Here is a 22,323-nt window from a genome sequence, read left to right as displayed (position 1 = left end):
GGAAAATTTTTGCTTCAGATTTCTCATCTCAAGAATCTGTGCATGTAGATGTCAGATTATTGACCAAAAATGTTTACATTTGTAGTGATGCAAGTGTTGCAGATTTTCCCTTGCTTTCTTTTTAAATTGAGTGTTTTTAAGCAATGAAAATTGACATTTAGCTGTGCCTCATGTGAACAGTAGTAATGGATGCAGTGTTTGTTTTTTTGCAAATCTACAATCATGTCTGAAATACCCCATTTAATGAATTTGTTCTTAGAAATGATTTGTTTTTTGCAGTTTTTTGATGAATGAAGTGCTAGTGTAAATTGTACAAAATGTTTTCCAACTTATGCAGAAAATGAAAATGTACCAAAATGTAATATTAAACATTAGTTACATTCTTATACGTTATCATGCAAAGGGTATAACTTTGAGGAGCACATCATGGTGGATATCTGTAGTGTATAAACTGTATATATGTAAACACTATATGGCATTATATACATTTATCAAATGTATATGACACTCATTTTCCTGTCTGTTGAAGCTCCACATTAGTAAATTATAGTTTCTTATGAGTGCGAAGACTTGATGCTTTGTAGTAGTACTAAATATAAAAGAAAAGTTTAATAATAAACTTCCTTGCGGCTTCTGGTAACCATTTTGTGGAAATATTGGGATCAAGTATTAATTGAATAGCTTTGACCTTCTGGTCCTAATTTTTATGTTCTGCTATACATTTGTACTTGGGAGTCAATGCAAATACAAGTCCAGCTTTCTGGTAATACATTGTAGCATGATAGGTAAAGAGATAATATTATTTTAAGAAACATTTTACAGTTTTTGATGACAGTGATATATTAATATGACTGTTCCATTACCAACAAAACGTTTCTAAAAATCAGTTAATTTTTAAAGCATTGACCTTTGGTCACTTTATACAACAGTTAGAGGAAAGAGGGTTGAGGATTTCACATTTTATTTTCATCCAGTGTTTCAGTGGTGTTTCATTCCTTGACATGCTACACAGTGAACAACATTTCCAAAAAAATATGTATTATCGAATGTTAGACAAATAATAACTTTACCAGGATGTGTTACAAGAACTTCTGTCATTTCAGATAAAGGTAAATGTAAATGTTTATCGTACTTATTATAAGACTTTACACAAAAAAGTGATAAACCAAAATTGCCAACAGAATGAAGAAATTATATACACAGTAAATCTGAAATACTCAATATATTGAAAATAAGGAATTATATGCTCACTTTATGCAAAGAACTTTTAGCGGCTGTATACAATAATTAAATTCTGAAAGTTTTATAAGCTTCACTGTTGTTAAATGTCCGTATTCTTATCTGTAGCTTTGAATTTCAGTTGCACCCATAATAAATGTATAAACAAGCAGATAATAAAATATTAGAGCATATGATTTTAGTACCTGTTTGTAAGCACTGCTTTCAAGTTAACCTTCTGGCATGTATTTGATTTATATTTAAAAGAAATTGCTTCAGATACGTGCACATTGTTCTAAGTAATCTTGTTTATATTTGGTTGTTTTACCCATCAATAAAACGGTTTCACAAAAAAATTTTGATTTGGCTTAGATAGACTTTATTTATGAATTTCAAAATCTCTGCAGTTTCTTAATTCTAAAGGTACCCTGAATCCTTTAGAATTAAGAAACTGCAGAGATTTTGAACCCTGATCTACCCTGATGTAGATCTCTGAGATTTCTAAATGTAACCTTTTTAAATATACATTTTTCTCAATTGTAAATCAGAGAATTTTAATGTAAATTCTTGGTGAGTAACATTTGATATGTAAGCATTGACATAGTTAGGCCTGTATTTTCTTATGAGTTGTTGAGTACCAGATTTTGTATGTACTGTGTTGGCTGTAGAGTTTGATTCATCTTCATCTTTTTGCAGGGAATATGATCATAGCTTGGTAGCGTTATTAATGTAGCATGGCTTTTTTTATAAGTATAACTTTGTGTCTTGTCTTGGATTGGGATGGTTTGTCCTATGAGTATGTCTAGGTAACTAATTCTACTCACAAACAAAACATTTGACATTAGGCTTGTTAATGAAAGTGAGGACAGTACCTGAAAGGTTCTTTAGCATTTTTAAACACAAATGCACATTATTAAATATTTCAAATTTAGCAGTATATTGAGCATTAAAACAAAGGAATTTTAATGCCTCTTTTTTGCATTATAAGTTATTTCTGTGTGTGTCAAAATAAATAATAAAAACTGGATAAAGTTCAAAATTTTCTAAAAAACACCTTGTCTAAATTAATTTTTGAAAAAGTAAACATTCATTTAATCAAAATGTAAGTTAAATTGAATTTGAAAAATTTTAAATTTCAGTTTTTCTAATTTCAAAAAATAAAAGTAGAATAGACATTACATTGGATCAATTTGTCCTTTAGTATGAAGTTTTATTTTTTGTCTACAAATAAAGCTTTATAAGTGTGAATAACATGATAAATCCAGTCAAAGGTTAGAAGCAAATGGATTTCATATATGTGCAAGATGTTTTCTGTAAATGTGTGAAAACGTGACTCATATCTTTGAACATGGTTTCTTTTTCAACAGCATTTTAGCCGATTTATCAAGTTTTGAAAAACCGTAGTATAAACGAACATGCAAAACAGGAGGTTTCACTCTGCTCTCTGAAGTAACAACTACAGACTGAGACTGCCATGTTTAGTGGAAAGGAGTAAAATGCAAATTAACTTAACATGCCTTGATGTAAATTGTGCTTCAGAAAATCAGGTCACCTGAATCTGGAAGGCAGGCTTTTTTTTTTTAAGCTATAGCTGCTGTTGTTTCCTCATACTGTAGTCCTGCTGACACTATGGTTTTCCTCTAAATGGATAAAAGCAATGTTATGTCATGTATTTACTACACTACATTTTTCAAACATCACAGCTCATCTGCTTTCCTCAGGAAACTTTATTGTATGTGGATAAAAATAGGTAAAATTATTTCCTCATTGGAAAGGATAGAAAAGGAGACACAGTATTCTGGCTGTAAATCTTTTGTTACATTTCTGTAAATTAATCTTAACAACGCTATCTTTAACAATAGTTAAAGGAAAATGAAAAGAACGAACGTAAAATGTTTTGCAATTACAGATTTTTTCTGCATTTCCTATATGGTACAAATGTTTCTAGAAATGTATAAAAAACTCTCTTCTGAGAGAGACTGCAGCAGTGAAGGAGAAACATGTGTCATGGTTTACTGTCATGTCTTCATAACTTTTTTTTGTTCAGAAAGTATCTTATCAGCAGTGTTATTAGTGTAAATTAGTAAAGCACACCCACACATAGCTTATCATATCTTTCAAATCTTACTTACCGGTAGCTGAATTTTCACAATCAGTGCCTAGTTTTGCCTGAAAAGATGACATTGTTTTGCACAGACCTCTTCAAGATACATATCTCCAAGATTTATACAGTATTAAAACCACTTTAATTCAAAGTTAAGTCAGCTGCCCACCTGTATTTCATTCAGAAATAAACATATCTGTGTGAATTGCTGCGTTGTGTACACCATTATTTTTTGAAAGTATGCACCTGGAAAGATACTATGTAGTTACCAGACCCATATTATAATAAACTGCCACAAAGAGCGACAGCTTATCCCAGCAGGTTTGAGTGCTAAACAAAGCGCTGGTCAATTGCAGACCATATTTACTAAACCCCCCCAAATACACACACACACAATACACATAAACTCTCAGTTATTAATTTCAGGTTAGTGTAGAATCCCCACCATTGCATGCATCATCTTGGGAGTAAAATGCACTACTTGAAGAATTAATTCACAGGGAGCTGAGCCCAAACTGGGATTTTAAACCCTGGACTCTGGAGTTGTGAAGAACAAGTGCTAACCAACTCCCCAGTGTGCTGCCCTTGAAAGACATTATTTAAAATAATACCCATCCTTTAATTTTCTGAGCCCAATTTTTTCAGTGCAAGTTGATAGTGAACCAGAGTTTTTACCAGAAGCACAAGGGATGTAATTAGCCATGGAAGAAGGGCACATAATCATTTATATCCAGTCAATTTACAGCCTTCATTCAACTTAACTGTAATTTGTATTTGAGTATGAGTGGAAAATTTGTTGAAAAAAGAGACGCCCACACAAAAACAGAAATAAAAGAAAATTGAAACTCCACCTAAGAAGGCAGTATAGCACTGATATTCAAACCTGCATCCAGGAAGCTGGCAAAAAATATGTAATCATTATAAATTTAGGCAACAATTAGTTGCTCACTAAGCTTTACCTTTTTGTTTAATGAGTTGTTTTCTCTGAATGTACTTTTGACAGAGCTAGTAACTGAGAACAATGTAAAGTAGGCATTGCATTATATTTTGTCTGCTAATGCAAATAATAATACATTTGTTATAGATTGACTTTCACGCAGTAAAAGCACATGAGAACAGAGTACATTAGAACTGCCTGAACAGCATTTTTTTTTGTATTTTAAGCACAGGCAGCATAAATGATCTGCTCAGACTATAAACTGGATGCAAGAATTATACAGGCAAGTACTGTATGTAGTTTAAAATACAATGCCACAACATCACACTGCCTTTCAATACAACATACCTAAATATATTTTTTTACTAGGTTGTACTGACTAATAATAATTTAAAAATAAATAAATAAATAAATAAGAGTAGCTCATGTGCCATCATTTAAACAGAAAGATGCAAGCTTTCTGCAACACTGAAAAGGATGTTGTTGGTAGTAGTAGAAAAAAATCTAGAAAAACAAAGGGAATAATCCCTGACCAGTTTAAGTAGCACACTGAAACAAATGTAAAGGAAACACATTTTAATTAGCATCACATTCCAGAGATGTATCCTGATCAAAGTATAATAACTTTCAGTTTGATGTTTTCATCATGGATGTGTGTAGTTTGTGTTCGTGAGAGCAAAATACTGAAGAAGCAAAACCAATGCAAGTACATTGACCTGTCACCTATCCAATTTCAAGGTTAAGTAGGTGTATTGAAGAGCACTTTTATTAGAGAGAAACAGGGTGAAATTTCCCTAAGTTATGAAATCATTTGCAATGAACCTTGCAGTTTTTGCACTTCAGTTTCTCATACTGTATATATAGTTCATGGATTCAATTGATGCGTTTTTGTATTGAATTTGGATTTATTTTTATGGACTTTGTCTTGAAAGTGTTTGCAGGTTGGGATAACTGTTTTGAATTTTCTTGTGGTTCATTGAATGAAACTTTCTTTTGATTTCCCACTTCTGCCCAATGCCTGATTTGTGAACATCTTTCTTTGCATTGTGGAGAACTAAGAACTGGGAATGTTCTATATTCTTAATTAAAATGGATATATTGGATTGCTGTTGATGCCTTCTACACATGCTTCATCTGGAGAAATGATATGATGTTCACACCCACATGCAGCACTAAGGCTATCACACCTGTAATACCCACAGTTTTATGTATATGGTTATATGTTGGAACCTCCAAATTCTGGTAATTATCTTCATGCACATCCTATAATATCTCCTACATTTTTAATGGACCGATCCTCCAGTGGCATCAGTCTATGCTTTTTATTGGATTTTTTGCTGTATCGGTATCGACGCTCCTTTGCGCCAGTCCACCTCACCCGTCTCAAATTCTCCTTTGTGCTGCACTGCTTAAGTGTACTCTACTACTGTCAAATAAGTATTGTCTTTCTGCTATGCTGAAATACTCTTGTGATAAACTACGCACATATTTAACAGTATTTCCAGAGTATATGGTCAAACTGGAATGCTCTAAAAGACACTAGTATAGTGTGGCACCCAAATTATTTACATCGCAGGTCAGGAGTCCACCACCGCAGGACTGTGAATAGAAAGTTCACTGGCAGCATTTGTTCAGGTGTATGCTATCCTGCTCATGCCTGTTGAAATAAGAGTGTCAGTGTGCCACATTTGCAATATGCTGAAGTAAACTCTGGTTATGGATCTGTGCACAACGAACCCTCATTATCTAATATTGCCTTATTTAACACAGAATCTCTTAATTGCAAAGCACTGGTGCTATCAGAATTCATTATAGACTCCAGCCTTGATATGCTATGCTTAACAGAAACTTAGCAACAAACAAAAAAATGTATGTCTCTTACGGAGGCAACACCATTCAGATATGTTTACTTCACAGAGGCTCTCGGCTCAATACAAGGCGGAGTGGTCACAGTAATTGTTAGATCTGAGTTAAACATCAAAAGAATCACAATTGTAGGTCATCCTTCAAGTGTCTGGTTCTTAAACTAATAATGAAATCTGGTCCTATCTTACTTTTTGTTTTCTGTTGTCCTCCAAAATGCAATGGGCCTTTCTTATATGATCTGACTGAATTATTAACCCACTTTAATTCCCTTTCCCAGTGAGTCATTCTTTTTGGTGATTTCAACATCCACATTGACATTCCTACATGTAAACTGAGAAATTAATTCCTGTCCTTGCTAGATTTTTTCACTCGGTGCAGCATGTTGATTTTCCTAACCACTCTGGTGGACATATATTAGACCTGATCTGCACATCTGGCTTATCTTTCAGTAGCACTTACAGTGATTTCAGCCATTCTGACCATAAAGCAGTACTTCTCACTGTGTCATTACCTTTCCCTCCTCTTACCTTTAAATGTCAAATTCCTTTCAGAAACTTTAAAAACATCTGCCTCTCTATCCTTGCTGGATCCATTCCTGATCTTGTTCTGTCTTCAACTATTCCATCCACACTAGATAGTGTAACTCAGCCATTTATTGAGCACTAGATAAAACAGCTCCTTTAAAATATAAGGAGATTTCCTTTAAGTATTGCGGTCCATGGTACAACTCAGAATTACAGTCTATGAAAGCAGCTGGCTGACGCCTTGGGAGAATATCAACTAAGACTGGCTTCACTGTGCATGTCCGGGCTTTCTCTGACTATCAAAGGGCTTACAGAGATGTACTAACTGCAGCTAACACCACACATTATGGCAGAATAATAGAAACTAGCCATGATAACCCGAGGTTTTTGTTCTCTGTAGTTAATAAACTATTTCAATCTGCATCTAGCCCAGTTACCTCCTGTGCTGAAGTCTGTGAAAAATTCCTCCACATTTTCTGTAATAAAATTAAAAATCTAAATAATTCAATTAACATATTTCCCTGTCTTATCACTCCATCTAGCTCCTTTTCTAAATTTTCACCAGTCAACATGTTTTGTAAGATGAGGCCGACTACTTGTGTACTTGATGCTATCTCCACGACACTTCTTAAATCCTAGCTTCATGCCATAATCCTGACTGTTACAACAATAATACATATTACTTAATTTCTAATAAATTGATGAAACCATTTCAGTCTGGTTTCAAAGTACAACATAGCTGTGAAACCGCTCTGCTTTGGGTAACTAATGATTTACTTATGGCAGCAGACACGGAACCAGCATATTAACTCTGTTAGAACACAGTGCAGCATTTGACACTGTCAAACATAACATTCCACTATCCAGAGTGGAGAACATTTTGAGTATATCTGGCGCTGCCCTCCAGTGGTTTAAGTCCTATCTGACTAATAGGCAAGAGTCAGATAGTATTGACAACAGCAGATCCAGCTCAGCACCAGTTATACAAGGAGTTCCTCAGGCTGGTCCAGGGCCCTCTGCTCTTCTGTATCTATATAATTCCCCTTGGTCATATTATTTGTAACTTTGAACTGGATTATCATTTTTATGCAGATGATGCTCAACTCTATCTCATTGTTAAAAGTGAAACTTCATCAGAGCTTTCTCAGCTCACAACTTGCCTCAGTGAAATTAAAACTTGGATAGAGCATAACTCAATAAAATAAATTGCAACAAAACTAAACTCATGCAAATTGGCACTAAAGCTCCTTTTCAATCACTATTGGCGATGATCTAAACAGACCTTATTCTAATGCAAGGAATCTTGGTGTAATTTTTGATTCCTGCCTTTCTTATTCTGACCATGTAAACCATATTAAGAAACTTTCTTACTTCCATCTCCATAACATATCCAGTGGTTCACTCATTTCTCTCCTTTTCTAATGTTGAGAAATTTGTCCACGCTTTTATCGCATCCTGCATCGACTCCCAACTGGCCAGTGACCCTTCATGTCTTATATCACATCTCCAGTTGATTCAAAACTTTGCCACCAGAGTCTTTACATGAACCAGCAACAGTAAGCACATAATACCCATCCTGCTTCACTTCACTGACCCTTTGTCTCACATGATTGAATATAAAATTCTATTAAAAACCTTCAAAGCTTTAAATGGCTTTGCACCTGACTACATCAGTGATCTTCTCCATCACTGTTCAACCACTAAGGTTCACTGATACTTGTGCCCCACACTAACCTCCTCTCTGTGGGTGACAGTGCCTTCAGCTCTATAGCACCCAGATTCTGGAATGACCTTCCTAAATTAATTAGATCAGCTGACTCCATTCATTCTTTTAAAAAACATTTAAAACTCCTCTGTTCAGAAAGGCTTTAAACTTAGCCTAACATTCTGCCCCTTGTTTCAGTTTCACTCTGTCCATATGCTTATGATAGTTTGTGTGTGTGTTATGTTACAAATTATTTTATTTGTTCAGGCTTTTCTTCTAGTATTGAATTTAATATTTCCACTGGTTTATTGTCTTTTATTCTATTTAATGTTTTGCATATCCTGTATATATCTTTTAGTTTTCTATGTAGAAAATACTTTTATTCAATGTTACATATACCCTGCTGCTCTTTCTGAGACTCTGTGAAGCACCTTGAACATGGGAAAGGCACAATATAAATAAAATGTATTATTATTATCTTCATCTTACCAGTAGATGTATGTTGTATGGGCTGAATGATTTTTTCACTTCAAAGAATTCCATTCATTCAGGAGAAAATAATAAGACTTGGACATGCCAAGGTTTTAATTATCAGAAGCATTTCTCACAAACCATTATTTTAACATTTTTGCCAAAAGATGTAGATCTGAACTTGTTTTGTAGCTATATTATGTTGGACCATCTTTACCTATAAAGGATTTCTGCTGGCCTATTTCTAGAATTGATTACTTTGTGCCTATTGCATAAGGTTTTGTCATCAGCTCAGGTGTACTTAACTGCATTTGACTTTGGTTATATGAAAGCTGGTATTTACAAGTATATTGCTTTATGCCCAAAATAACTCTGGGTGAGAAGTCAAAAGCCATTGAAGCGAATGGGAACCTGTCACTACCCAGCCTAGTGTTAGCTACCATTCTTGTTTTTAGACAAACTCCTACTTGCTTTGTGGGTACAAAAGACCAGAAAATGTTCTTCTGACGATAATGAATAAAAGCCTACTTTATTGCTGAGGTTCTGAAAGTGTTTTTTTTAGCATTAAAGAATTTTATTCAAACTGAAAATAGTTTCTGATTTTACATGCTTCATTTCCATATTGTGGACTTTTTCATGTATTTGGAAATGAGTATAACTTCTGGAAAAATGTATCCTTTCTTTTTTTTTAAAGGTGAATAATAAAATAAAAGTGATTTATCACTATTGATGGGTTCAAGACTAATTGGTATAGTTTATTATGTACAAATTATGTTAAACATTTTTTTCTGTTTAAGTCAAGGTTCTGTGGTATGGTATAACTATATGTGGGTAGCATAAAGTCTTCCTCTTTGAAAACTCATTACGTAAGGTCTGTTCCTTTTTTGTAAGCAATGTAAACATCGTTTTAGTATAGCCTTCCTCCATTGCTGCTTTTAGTTACCTTGCAAGATTTTGACTGTTTGGATCTATTTGTGAGATTTTGTATATCAATAAGTGAAATATGAGTTTTCTGTTGTTGGAAGAAAATCATTATATAATGAAATAGAGTGGAAATGTTGCTGTTCTCTTTTGTAAAGTAGTGGAGCTAATGTCCTCTTTGACAGACTCTAACCGCGTGACTTTTAGACGAGGCATGTATTAGGTAAAGCTGCTTTCAAGTGGTTGACTTTGTGGTGTGCTCTGCTTGCTTTGCCATCCCCATTCTTCACAGCGAGGAGTGAATAGCATCTCTATTTCTCTAGCAAGGTGACCCCTTTAAGAAGAAGGCTAATAATAGCATTTTGTGTATGTATGCGTTTGTGCAGTTTTATGGGTAGCAGAGAAAATGGTGGGGACGTGTGTGAGAATGGAGTTCTGCAAAGGTTATACGAGTAGAAGTGCTCTTTTTTGAGTGGGTGTTGCATTAAAACAAATTTTCTGAAATGAAAGACAAAATTAAAACAATTTAAGGGTCTTCTGCATTTTCTTTTTTTTAATCTTTTTTATATCCCTTTCATCATGTTTTCAAAGCCTGTTCTGTGCACCATATACTTATAGTAATAGAAGTAATCCTGCATTCACTTTACCTAAGTTTGTCAGTTTAGTTGAGTTGGTGGCTAATGCCATTGTTTTGTTCTGCTTACATGAAGATCCATAGATTAAAATTGTACAGTACATTCCATTCCTTGAAATAAGTAGTCTTAGTTACATTCAAGACTTTAAAGTTAACAAAAATTGAAGGCACCCCACTTGCATTGTCTCCAGTACCTTGTTTATTACAGCAGGTTCCTTAATTATGTAAATAATGTTAAGAGTGAAGACAATTAGAAGAGTCTGCTTAAGATAAGGGTAAGAAGAATACCATGCCATTTCATGTAACCTTCATAAATTATAGATATTTCAACCTATACTGAATATTTCTTTTTGAACCACATTTTTCTGCTTTTTAACATCTTACTATATGCTTTTATTAAACTGATAATTAATTGTCCATTAAAAATGTAGTTTTATTGCAGAGAACATTTTTTTTATGTATCGTACAAGGTTCTTGCAGCAAAAAACTCTTCCTGTATCTTCACAGCAGATTCTCCATTACCAAGAATGATTTCTTGAAGTGCTAGGTGATTTTTCAAGCCATCTTCAAAACAACAATGCCTTAAAATATATGTGTTTTACCTTCTCACACATAGTCACTAACCTGTGTCAGACTATAGCACTAACCTTCACAGATAATGCCATCACTCACTGGTCCCTTGACCTTTTATTATTCTAACAAATGTAGCCCCACAATGAATTTTAACTTGAATCCTAACTAACAATATTTGAGCCTCAGTAGTAATAGGTGACTAACAACAACTTTTTTGTGTATCTAATTTACAGAAAGAAACCAAACGTCAAATGAGCTTGTTTCATCTTTGTGATTCAAATCATGCCAAAATTTTCATGTCCAAATTGTTTTATACTAGCTGTGTAAGACTGTACTGTAAAAAGCCCGGGGTCCTAGAAACTATTGAAATCGTCAGAAAAAAAATTGAAATGTAGAAATGTCAGGTAATTGAAAGGAACTACTTTGGGCATCTCTCTCCTAGGAGGATTAGTTTTGCCGATGTGCTCGCATAGTGGTGGGAGGAAAAGTAAAAGGGATACCGTTTTGCTGATGTTAGAGGCTAAGTGACTTTGGCTTTCTTTTCAGGTTTCGTTTTGCTGACGTGCTGGCCTCGCTTGTGTTATTAGCGGCTAAGCGAGTTTTCTGTTTCCTCGGAGGCAGAGCCCTTACCCCGACTCCACCTCTCACTTCCGGGCCGGACAGACAGACACACTTCCACGCGTAGACATTTATATATAAGATTAAAAGACAAAGTTCAAAGGATACAGCTAAGTAACAACAGAGAAACTGTAGAATATTAAACATCAAAAATGTAATTACAGTTAAAAATATAATACATAGCCTAAATTACTAATTTTATTTCATATAGTAGTTAACAATTGTGACATATGGAATTAAGAGAAGACTGTAGATGGCATCCTCAGGAACAGTGATGTATATCAGAGACCTCAATGCCTCTCAGCATGCCAAGCAATTTAATCATGTCATACAGCAGCTTCCTGCTGCACAGCCTGTGCCACTAATGCACTTTGGCAGTGCCTTACTGTTTGTGGTTTTGCATACCTGTGGGAGCAAAATTCATAACCATATCAGTAATGTGAACGTGCAGTAGCCATAATGAAACCATCCAATAATTCAACCTCAAAGAAAAATATCTTTAAAATTTAGAACCACAGCTACTGGAAGACATAAACAACAAAGCAAACGTGAACAAAATCTTGCGTTGTTATCAGTGAGTAGTAAGGTTATTGCTCAGTATCCACACCCCCGGGTTTGTCTTTGAGTCACCATCGGTTGTGAAAGAAAAAAAATGCTGTTTATTTTTTCTTGTTACTGTGAAGTCCTCACATGCTTGGTAGTTTCTGAAAAGCAAATTATTTAGTTTTGTTTTTGGTGTATAATTTATGCATGCAAGATAATGTTATTAAAAGATTTTCACCACAGCAGAGGAATGCATTTTGAAGCAGCAGAAGAAAAAAGAGAGAAATAGAGTACTTTTATAATTATAGTATAGAGTCAATAAATAATACTGTATCTAGAGGTTGACATGAACATGGCCTCCTTCTGCAGTGGTTTATGTGCACATTTGTTGTGTATCATTCACCTGCTTCAGTGATTTCCCATTAATATCACTCTTATCTTCCTAATTTTTTGCATGATCATTTCTTCACCAACCCTGTATTCTATGACTTTGCTGTTTCTTTGGATTATGTTTATTGTTATCATTATATTTTGTAATCCTTTTTACATATCTTCTGTGTTGTTCCTGTTATGGATGCCTCTGTCACTTCTTTGTGCTTAATTCTCTGGGTACTTTAGTCCTCTATTTTCTTCAACCTCTAAATGTTCTGAATGCCTTCCTTTTAAGCATTTATCACTTCTCTAAATCCACTTCATAAAAATTACATTCCTTGCTCATTATTTCTCAATGGCAGTAGTATGTCTGAACTGTTGTAAAACAGATTTTTGTAACAAATTTATATGATTTTAATCTGCATTAGATTTAAATGATTTTTTTTATAAAAAGGTGGCTGTGACAATTTTAATGCCCTACTTTGTATCCAGGACTTGTGCTTGATACTGCAACAGTTAGTTGTCGTTATTTATTCTGCTCTTCTGATGAAATCTGAATGAATTTCTGTGCGTTCAATAATGCAATAAAGTGTTAATTTTGCATTTTTTTATGCATATTCAGGTGACCAACGCCTTTGCATGGATATCAACTATAACAACAGTCTGATATATGGTAAAGAGAGTGAGCTTCTTCAGAGAGGACTGATAGATCCATCCATGAGCTATCTGGGGCCAGAACGACTACGTACTCTGATCCAAACCCCACCAGCTGGGCCACCACCGCCGGAGATGGTCCCAGTCATAAGTAGTGTCTTCCCACTGTCTCTTAGTCGTGCTGAATTGTCCAATGGGCATGAGTCTGAGGGAGGAAACCATCAACATCAGCGGGTGAAAAGACAGCTCTCCAACCAAGGGCCATCTCCTAGCAATAGTGGACATGAATCTCCAGATGCTGAAGTTGGCCAACAGGATGAGCGCATACATGGACACAGCATGTATAATCTAGGTCATCTCCTCATTCCACGACTTCGTAATGGCATGCACCCTCATCCCCTTAAAGATCTACAGTCTCGATCCTATGAGTCTATCAAGCCTCCTGTTTTGTCATCTGGTGAGGTCTTCAAGGTTATCAATGGTGATGGTGAAGCCATTGGTGTCTACCGCTGTGAGCATTGCCGCATTTTGTTCCTTGATTACGTAATGTTCACAATTCACATGGGCTGTCATGGCTTTCGGGACCCTTTTGAATGCAATGTCTGTGGTTACCGGAGCCAGGACAGATACGAATTCTCTTCACACATAGCCAGGGGAGAACACCGCTTCATGCTGAAATAACTCTGTTTTGCACACTTAAGTACTTATTTTTAATGCACGTGTAGCATTTTTTCATTTTCATTTTTACTGGCTTTCATGAAAAACATATTCGGGAAAGTCTGTTCTTGCTGTCTGTGTGTATTATTATTAAGTGACAATACACAACACAGATAACATATTTTACTTTAGAACTGAAGAGGTAGGGCTGTATTGTTTTTCACATTAAATGCTCATTTTGTGTGTTTATAAGTAGTACATTAATGAGTGATTTCCGCTGTTAATTTTGTCATGTACAAGTGTACTTTATTACACTTCACTAAGCTTCTTTAGATGATCCTAAGATAATGTTTTGACCAGCTTCTGAGTAACTTTACGTACAAATAAAGTTGCTGTATGAAATGTTTATAGATATGTCATCATTTAGCTAAACTCGTCTTCAGATGGTGTATACCAAAGTGGGCCTCATTAACAATTCACCTCAAAATAAGAGTGTCACCCAAAAATAAATTTATAAAGTGTGTTCTAGCTGTCCTTAGCTTTATTTTATTTTTATTTAACAACAGACTCTTTCAGGTTAATGTATATTTTGTTTTTATTTCTTTTTAAATATTTTTTCTGTTATTGAAAGCATTTCTTCCAAGTGTTGCTTGAAAGTGTAAAAATGTTGAGGATTTGCATTTTTTGCTAGTAAGATATTATGAAATTCCCTTTAACTTTCAAAGCTTTATGTTTAATATGAAATCAGATTTGAAAGTTTAATCTGTTGATTTATATAATACACCATGCACAGTAATTACTTATTATGAGAGGTTAAAATATTTTAGCCTATCTTTAAGTAACAGTCCTTGCTTATGCTAACTTCTTTTAACTGCTTAAACTTACGCAGTTTATAATTTTATTATTTCACCGTCATTTGCTACAGGATTTCAGTTTTGCTTTGCAGTTTGATAATAGAAGCTAGAAAATTTTTGTTCATGCTGGCAAGATAATTTGTGTAGGTTTACAGAATATTTTCATTTGCTTAAAATCATAAAGTGACATTTTGTGTTATAGGTACGAGAGTACACACTCTTAGAATTTCTTTAAATTTTGTTATTCATGTTTTGCCCTATTTTGTTCTTTTCCACTACAGTTTCAGTGAGCAGTATTTATATTTCTAACGTTTTGGGTTTCACTTCAGTTTAATTTTCTTCAATATTTTTGACTGTTATTTATATTTAAATTTATATTTACATTTGTCTTTGAGTGTATGCATAGAAACTGCTGTTCCAGAAAATACTCTTTTTTTATGTGTTGCTTCAGATTATGCTTTTTGCTGATAAAATTCACCAAAGTGAAGCATAAGCATGCCATATCATTTTAAGAGTGGTATTCCATGCTTTAGCTCTGCCAGTGCAAATAAAGTCACCAAAGCTAAATTCGCTGCAAAAGGAAAGTGAAGGGTGGAATCAAGACACAAAAACTAATGCTTCAAATTTCTGACCTTTGCATGCCCATAATGTCTGAAGTTGGTACTTTTATCAGTGATAGTCACTAGATTAGAAGAAGATGTATCTGAAGTTTCCAGAAGTTCTTAAGTGTAAATTAGAGTTTTAGTGATAGAGCTGGCTCTCTGAAATGGCTAAGCAAGTCAACGTTGTCTCTTATTCCTGTATATCTTACAGTGCTAAATCTGACAGATGGAAGAGAAGTATTTTAGGTGATCATTGAAATTTAAGCAGTGTAGCAGGTAGTACCTATCCTTTACTGCAGTGTCCAACAATTTTTGTTATAATTCTGTGAAGTATCTTTTATGCTGGAACACAATGTGTTTTCCTTTTTCTTGGGCAGCAGAGTGGTATATTTATGCAACATGACAACTCAAGATTTCTGTGTTTTAATTCCTGCTTAAGCACTGTCTTTGTGGAGTTTGCACATTCTCCCCATTTTACAATGGATTTTCAATTGTTTTTCATGCCATTCACTCACAAGCCAGACATATACAGTTCAGAGTGTCTGCCACTTTTAAACTGGCCTTGTTTGAATATGTGTGGGTGCCTTTTGTTTCAACGATTCTGTCTGTTATTGGTTCCCACCTGTTGCCAGTATGAACTCCGATTTCTGAGACCTTGTATTGAAATACTTTCAAGTGGGCTCAGAAGATGGAAGGAACTCAAAGATTTTTACGTCTTTAATTATTGCATTGTTTTACTGGTGTTTTTATTTTTAAGTGTGATGTTTCTCATGAAAATCAGTTGATTTTGTTTAGTCTTTAATATTTTGAAACCAATTGGCACTGATGAATATTCATACTGATGTCTGTCTGCTGAACAATAGCCAGCAGACCTGAGAACTTGAAAAAAGGAAATAATAGTATACTATTTCTAAACTCAGGGAAATTGTTTTGTATTATATTTATATTTAAAAGTGCAAATTATTGAAGTATTTTAATATGAGATATACATTATATATAAATATAAAACTAAATTATTTTTGAGCTTCCCTCTATAGGGTTTTTCATTCTTTTCTGTGCATTCAACCTTTTGTACAGTTCTATTGTATTGTAAATCTACTAAATGACAAATGTTATTTAACATTTTCACATTTCCTGATGTAGCAAAATTTGCTTATAATTAGCTCTGAGCTGCTTATGCTTGTATTTTTATATTAAAAGAAAATAAAAAGCTATGTATTAAGTGTTGATTGATTGTTTTATATCAGTGCTCTGGTGTTTGCACCAAAACAAATTAATGCACTAGCACTTGTGCTGCTGCATCTTGTGTGTTTATATTTTTACTCTTTTACACGAAAGGGTGCCCACACCACACACCATTTGCTATTATTTAGAGAGGTGTTACTTCATGTAATGGCAAATTTGTCTACAAAGAGTCATTTTTAATCTCTCTGTCTTCAATAATCAGTTGTGTATATATGCATGCACAGTCTAATTTTAAATGTGTAACATATTTAAAATTTGTGATTCAACACCAACAGTACAGACAGACAAGCAACTTGAAAGTTTATATGCATTTTTTTTCTTTTACTGACACTATATTCACAGTTTTTTGCAACTTGGTGCCCGTTTTATGCCCAATGCCTCCCCATGACTCCAAGAGGGATAAGTGAGTTAGAAAATAGTTGAATGATATTTTTCACCTTTTTTATTATTAGTAATAAGAGTGAAAGCCCATGCAGTCTTAAGCATATTTCAACGGTATGTTACATAATCTGATACTGGTTTGCAGGCAGCGTTGTTACTCCATGTTAATCCATGTGTTTGATGTTTTTTTTGTCTGTGCCTGTCCCTATGCAGATGCTTGCCTGACTGGTAGAGCATTTGCATGGTTCTTGGTTGAATTTGCCAAAGTGCTCCATTATGCACCTTTTTAATTCTATGCCACTATGCTTATTTACATGTATCACCAACTGTGGCACTGTATTGGGTTAATAAAATGTTACTTTGATTTGTTTTCTTATTCACGCCATCTTTTCTTTTTTTCTGGTCTACATGCATGTTTCACTAATCCCTTTGTGTTCCATTAGTGGCCCCATCATTGAACGGAACCATTTTCAGTTTTATGTACTAGTAAATACTAAATTAAAGTAACGATTTTTTAGAGTACAATAAGTTGTAATAATTAGGGAATCCTGATGGTCTAAGTGTGCAAGTTTTTGGATGAACTGGTACTCAGTCCAGCATTGTGGGTTGAAATCCTGCTACTGACACTGTTAAACCATAAACAAGTCACTTGACCTGCCTATGCTCCAACTGGAAAAAAACGTAACCAATTGTATCTCAAATGTTGCAAGTCCCCTTGGATAAAGTTGTCAACCAAATAAGTAAATGTAAATGTTCAGTCCTTACGTGCAGTGCTGATCTAGATTAGGCACACTTGAGAATGCTTTTAAAATTAAAAGAAAAGTTCATGTTTTTGAATGGAAATATATGTATAAGAGGCCAGCGATGAAACTTAATTTATATGACAGATGTTGTGGCAATACTGTCTCCATAACTGCCAAGTAAATTCACATTTGATTGCTCTTGGGCACAATAAGGTGTGTTTCAACATACTTCATTATTTTCAGTCATAATAACTGTGAAATAACATTTTCTTTGTTTGATCCTGTTGCAGATGGAACACAAGACAATTTCATTATAGACCTCGTATATACCATACAGGTATGCACTAAAATGATGGGACTCTTAACCTAATATTTTGTTGCACAATCACTGCACACAAGCAGTTCCTGCTGCTCCCATTGAGACTTCTGCATCTGTCCACAGGTTGTTTTGCCCTGAATAAACAGCTCCGGCTGTGTCAGGTTTGAAAGGGGCCTTCTCTAGACTCATGTTTCTCTTCTTTCTGTAGATGTTGGATAGGATTCAAATCAGGTCTCACAGCAGGCCATTTCGGAATAGTCCAATGTTTTTTTTCTTAGCCATTCTTGGGTGATTTTAGCTGTGTGTTTTGGCTCATTATCCTGTTGGATCATACATGACCTGTGACTGAGACGGAGTTTCTGCCACTGGGCAGTATGTTTCACTCCAGAATGTCTAGATAGTCCAGAGATTTCATTATTCCCTACACAGACTCAAGGCCCCCCACGTTTTCTTTTCTTTGTAAGCTTATTTTTTTCATCTGTGGACATAGATCTATGTGACTTGTCAACTCCATTTTGTCACATCTGTCCAAAGGACATTCTCCCAGCTGCACTGTGACTTCTTCAGCATGCATTTTACCAAATTCCACTGTTATGTGGTGTCCTCCTGGTTCTTCTTCCATTGAGTCCATTGTCTCTCAAAATGCAACTGATGTGAACAGACATTGATAGACCTTGACCATGGAGTTCAGCTTGTATCTCTTCAGAAGTCATCCTTGGCTTTTTGTCTACCATTCTCACTATCCTTCTACTTATTCTCGGATTGATTTTCCTCTTGGCTACAGTCCCATGGACTTTAAACTTTTTCATGTTTGCAACTGTTGTCACACAGACATCGAGCTGCTTGGTGATGGTCTTATAGCCTTGCCTTTGACATGCTTTTCTATGATTGTCTTTCTGATCTCATCAGACAACTCTCTCCTTTGCTTTCTCTGGTCCATGTTCAGTGTGGGGCACATGATAAAACCAAATGGCAGAGTGACAACTTTTCTCCATGTAAATGACTGATTACCCAATTAGAAACGTGTGATACTAATTACAGAAAACTGCGAGTTTGAAAAAATCACATACATCCAACTATTGATGATCTTTTCTAGGGTTACCAACAGATAAGTTTGGGCCATTTTAGAATCTTTTGGTAGAACTGGCAACACTTGGCCTGTTTTACTCTGTGACATATCGAAGGCATGCAAGTATACAGGGGACAAATACTTTTCATTTTGTAACTTTTCAGGAGGCATACAGCACTTTGTCAGTGAGCTGAAAGGGCACCAAAACATTTGTTCATGTCTGTATTTTAAGGAATATCATTTTTGTGTTGTCAATACAGTTTTGTGAACAGAGTGTCTAAAAATAATGTGTACACTTTTGAGTAGAGTTGATCACATATTTCGTAATAGCTCCTGAATCCACAGCTCTTCTAAGCATCATCACTTTTATCTGTTAAATCAAACCCGAGTGACTAATACATGAAATATCAGTTTTGTGCTGTTTTCCCAGCATACACATTTTGTGTCTTACAGATTATTCTGCTGTTTTTCATTTAGTGATAACCCTCTCTGGTCATTCTCAATGTGTCATAGTGGAAGTGATCCTGCATCTTTTGTAAGTTGCATGCTTGCTGTGTTGTTTACTGTACTCCTGAAATGGTAAAGGGTTTAACCAACAGTCACAACATTTGCCTAGGATGTAAGATCTTCAGCCATTTTTATTAACAACGCCTTGAATAATCTTTTTGTTTGCTTTATTTAACACCCACTCATGATGGATGGAAACAGTTGCTTTATATAGTTCACATTGTAAACTGTGCTGTTCACAGTTATTGTCAGCTTTGCCTTTTGTTTCTCAGCATTTCAGTTTCTTATGTTGTACAAATGGCTGATTTTAGTAAAGCTATTATATAAACTGCTCATAATGCCAGTAAGCTGTTCACGATAGAAAAAAGAGGATTTGAGCAGAATGTAGCTACTTTCCATATTTTCTTGCTTTGAGCTAGTGTGCACTCTGTCACCGGTGGAAGTGGTTATGAAGGCATTAGCAGCCCAAACAAAAAGCGTAAAGAGAAAGAGAGAGATGGGCCTCCATGGTTTACAGAGTTCTGACTCAGAGCAAGGAGAGCACAAATTATGAGAAACAAAACCTCAAAGTGGCCCTCTTCTTCCGGGAAAGGGGCTTCGTTCTGTTAAGAGAGCGTATCAGTCGCCCTCCGCTCGGCTCAGATTAGATAATGGAGATGGCAAAACAGAACCACGCTCTTAGGAAAGGCACTTCCTGGCTTTCTGTTTGCATACAAAGATGCAGAAAAACCGTGTGTGACTTGCCAAGAGGGGGTTTTCTTTCATGTTTAAAACATTTACAGTCATTTTGAATGATTTAGTTGTGAGCCTCAACAGATCTAGTGAATGGGTGGATGACTACAACTGGAATTAGGAGAGGGCTTTTCATGTTTAATACATTTACTTTTGATGACATCAGCCTACCTACAGAGTTATTCAAAATGAGGCTTATAATTTTAAAAGAGTTTAATTCTGATTATTTTTAACTAGCAAAAATATGGTTCACACCCAGCAATATGAAAACTCCCTGAATTTCAGTGTCTTCTGTCTCCAGGTATCACTGTGATCGAAAATGGTGATATGATTCTCCACAACGTACACATCCGAAACACCGGTAACACAACCATGGAGCACCAGTGGGATTGGCTGAAGGTGGTCTATGCCATTTTTGAGACAGAGATGACTTGGGACCTCATGTGTAGAATTCATACTAAAACATGGCGTACAGATAAAGCTATAAATGTGAGTACACACAAAAAAATTCAAATGCATAAAATTGTGTGTAAGCAAAGTCCTACACACTTTCCCTTTATAAATCTCAATCGATGAGAATTTTAACTCACATGCATGCTCCTACAGCCTCACCCAGACTCCTCCCAGAATTTCACCAATTTGGATGATCAAATCAATATAAATAGCCCCCTCCATTCAGTGTTTTGATTTAAGACACAGGCAAAAGCACATGTAAAAATTAAGAATTTCAGTGAATGCAAAATGGTCCTGCTGAGTAAAGTAAAGGTAAGGAAAAATGTGCTATTTGGTGGCTTAAGCAGTGGTATAAGCAGCAAAAGGAAACTGATGGAGTGGCACAGCGTGACAGAGGCACTCAAAAGTTCAAGTTCAGAAAGTCACATAGTGCAAAAAATTAAAAACAAATGGTCACATATCAAAGTTGACTTGAAATGGTGAGTTGCAGCCCACTGTCTGAGCAGTGAGCAGAATTCTGGGAATCACATCATTTGAGCAGTGAGCTGCTGCAGTTATTGGCGAGACATTTCTGTATCATGCCACAACATTAGTGAGATGCATTTTTGCATCACAGGTAATTTTCACATTAACAGAGTGGAAATGTTTTCTATTTACATAAACAAATTTGTTCCCTGAAAGCGCATTTATAGCAATTTGCGTGTAGTCGATCGCTCTGATTACATGTGGAAAACTGGACATTGCTGCAAATTCAACCACATCTATAAGGAAATCTTATATATCTGGATGACAAGTGGATAATGCCATCACGTACAGCTGGCATGGCGCAACTCAGTGAAGACGGAGAAGTACCTAATTGGTCAGCCAGTTCACGTTGAAAAGCTCCTGTTGCTAAAAACCTAAGGGTGGACAGAACTTACAAAGTAGCACAATTCCTCAATGTCTGCCTTTGTAAAGTCAGCCCCAGTTCAGCACACAGCTCTTAGAGGAAAGCTCTTGGATATCTAAATTGACTTAGAAGCCAGTTATTATCATAGGACAAGAAAGCAATATGATCACTAAACATGCTCTCTCTTCTAATTCTTTCATTTGCAATGACTTCTAACAATGCTAAAGCAACAATGGTAGTGTTACAACAACAACATTTATTTATATAGCACATTTTCATGCAAATAATGTAGCTCAAAGTGCTTTACATGATGAAGAAAGAGAAAAATATAAATAAATAAGAAAATAGAATTAGGAAACACTAATTAACATAGAATAAAAGTAAGGTCCAATGGCCAGAGAGGACAGAAAAAACAAAAAAAAATTCCAGACGGCTAGAGACAAAAAATAAAATCTGCAGGGGTTCCAAGGCTACGAGACCACCCAGCCACCTCTAGGCATTCTAGCTAACATCAATGATCTCAATCAGTCTTCATTGTATTCAGGGTTCACATGGAAGAACTTGATGATGATGGTCATGTGGACTTCTGGCCTTTAATCCATCACAGTGCTTTGATCGGGTGGTGGTTGATTACAATCCAGTGCTTTAAATTTGTAAACGATATGCAATTAATTTCAGTTTATTTAATAAAGCCAACATCATGAATCAATTCTAAAAAAAAAAGGGAAACCA

The 22,323-nt window shown here is 35.3% G+C and overlaps 1 protein-coding gene across 2 annotated transcripts in view; it reads left to right on the top strand.

The window, feature by feature from the left end:
* Positions 1–16,475, top strand: part of LOC120517725 (zinc finger protein Aiolos-like) — a 124,274-nt gene extending 107,799 nt beyond the window's left edge. For both annotated transcript variants that reach the window (XM_039740184.1, XM_039740185.1), the window contains one exon: positions 13,109–16,475. In XM_039740184.1, the coding sequence (XP_039596118.1) occupies positions 13,109–13,821 (713 nt within the window). In that variant the 3' untranslated portion in view covers positions 13,822–16,475. The remainder of the gene's footprint in view (positions 1–13,108) is intronic.
* Positions 16,476–22,323: the final 5,848 nt, after the last annotated feature.

This window comes from Polypterus senegalus, chromosome 17, assembly GCF_016835505.1.
Source record: "Polypterus senegalus isolate Bchr_013 chromosome 17, ASM1683550v1, whole genome shotgun sequence".
Lineage (NCBI taxonomy): Eukaryota > Metazoa > Chordata > Cladistia > Polypteriformes > Polypteridae > Polypterus > Polypterus senegalus.
The sequence above is the reverse complement of the archived record's forward strand: the minus strand, read 5'-3'. Positions and strand labels throughout refer to the sequence as shown.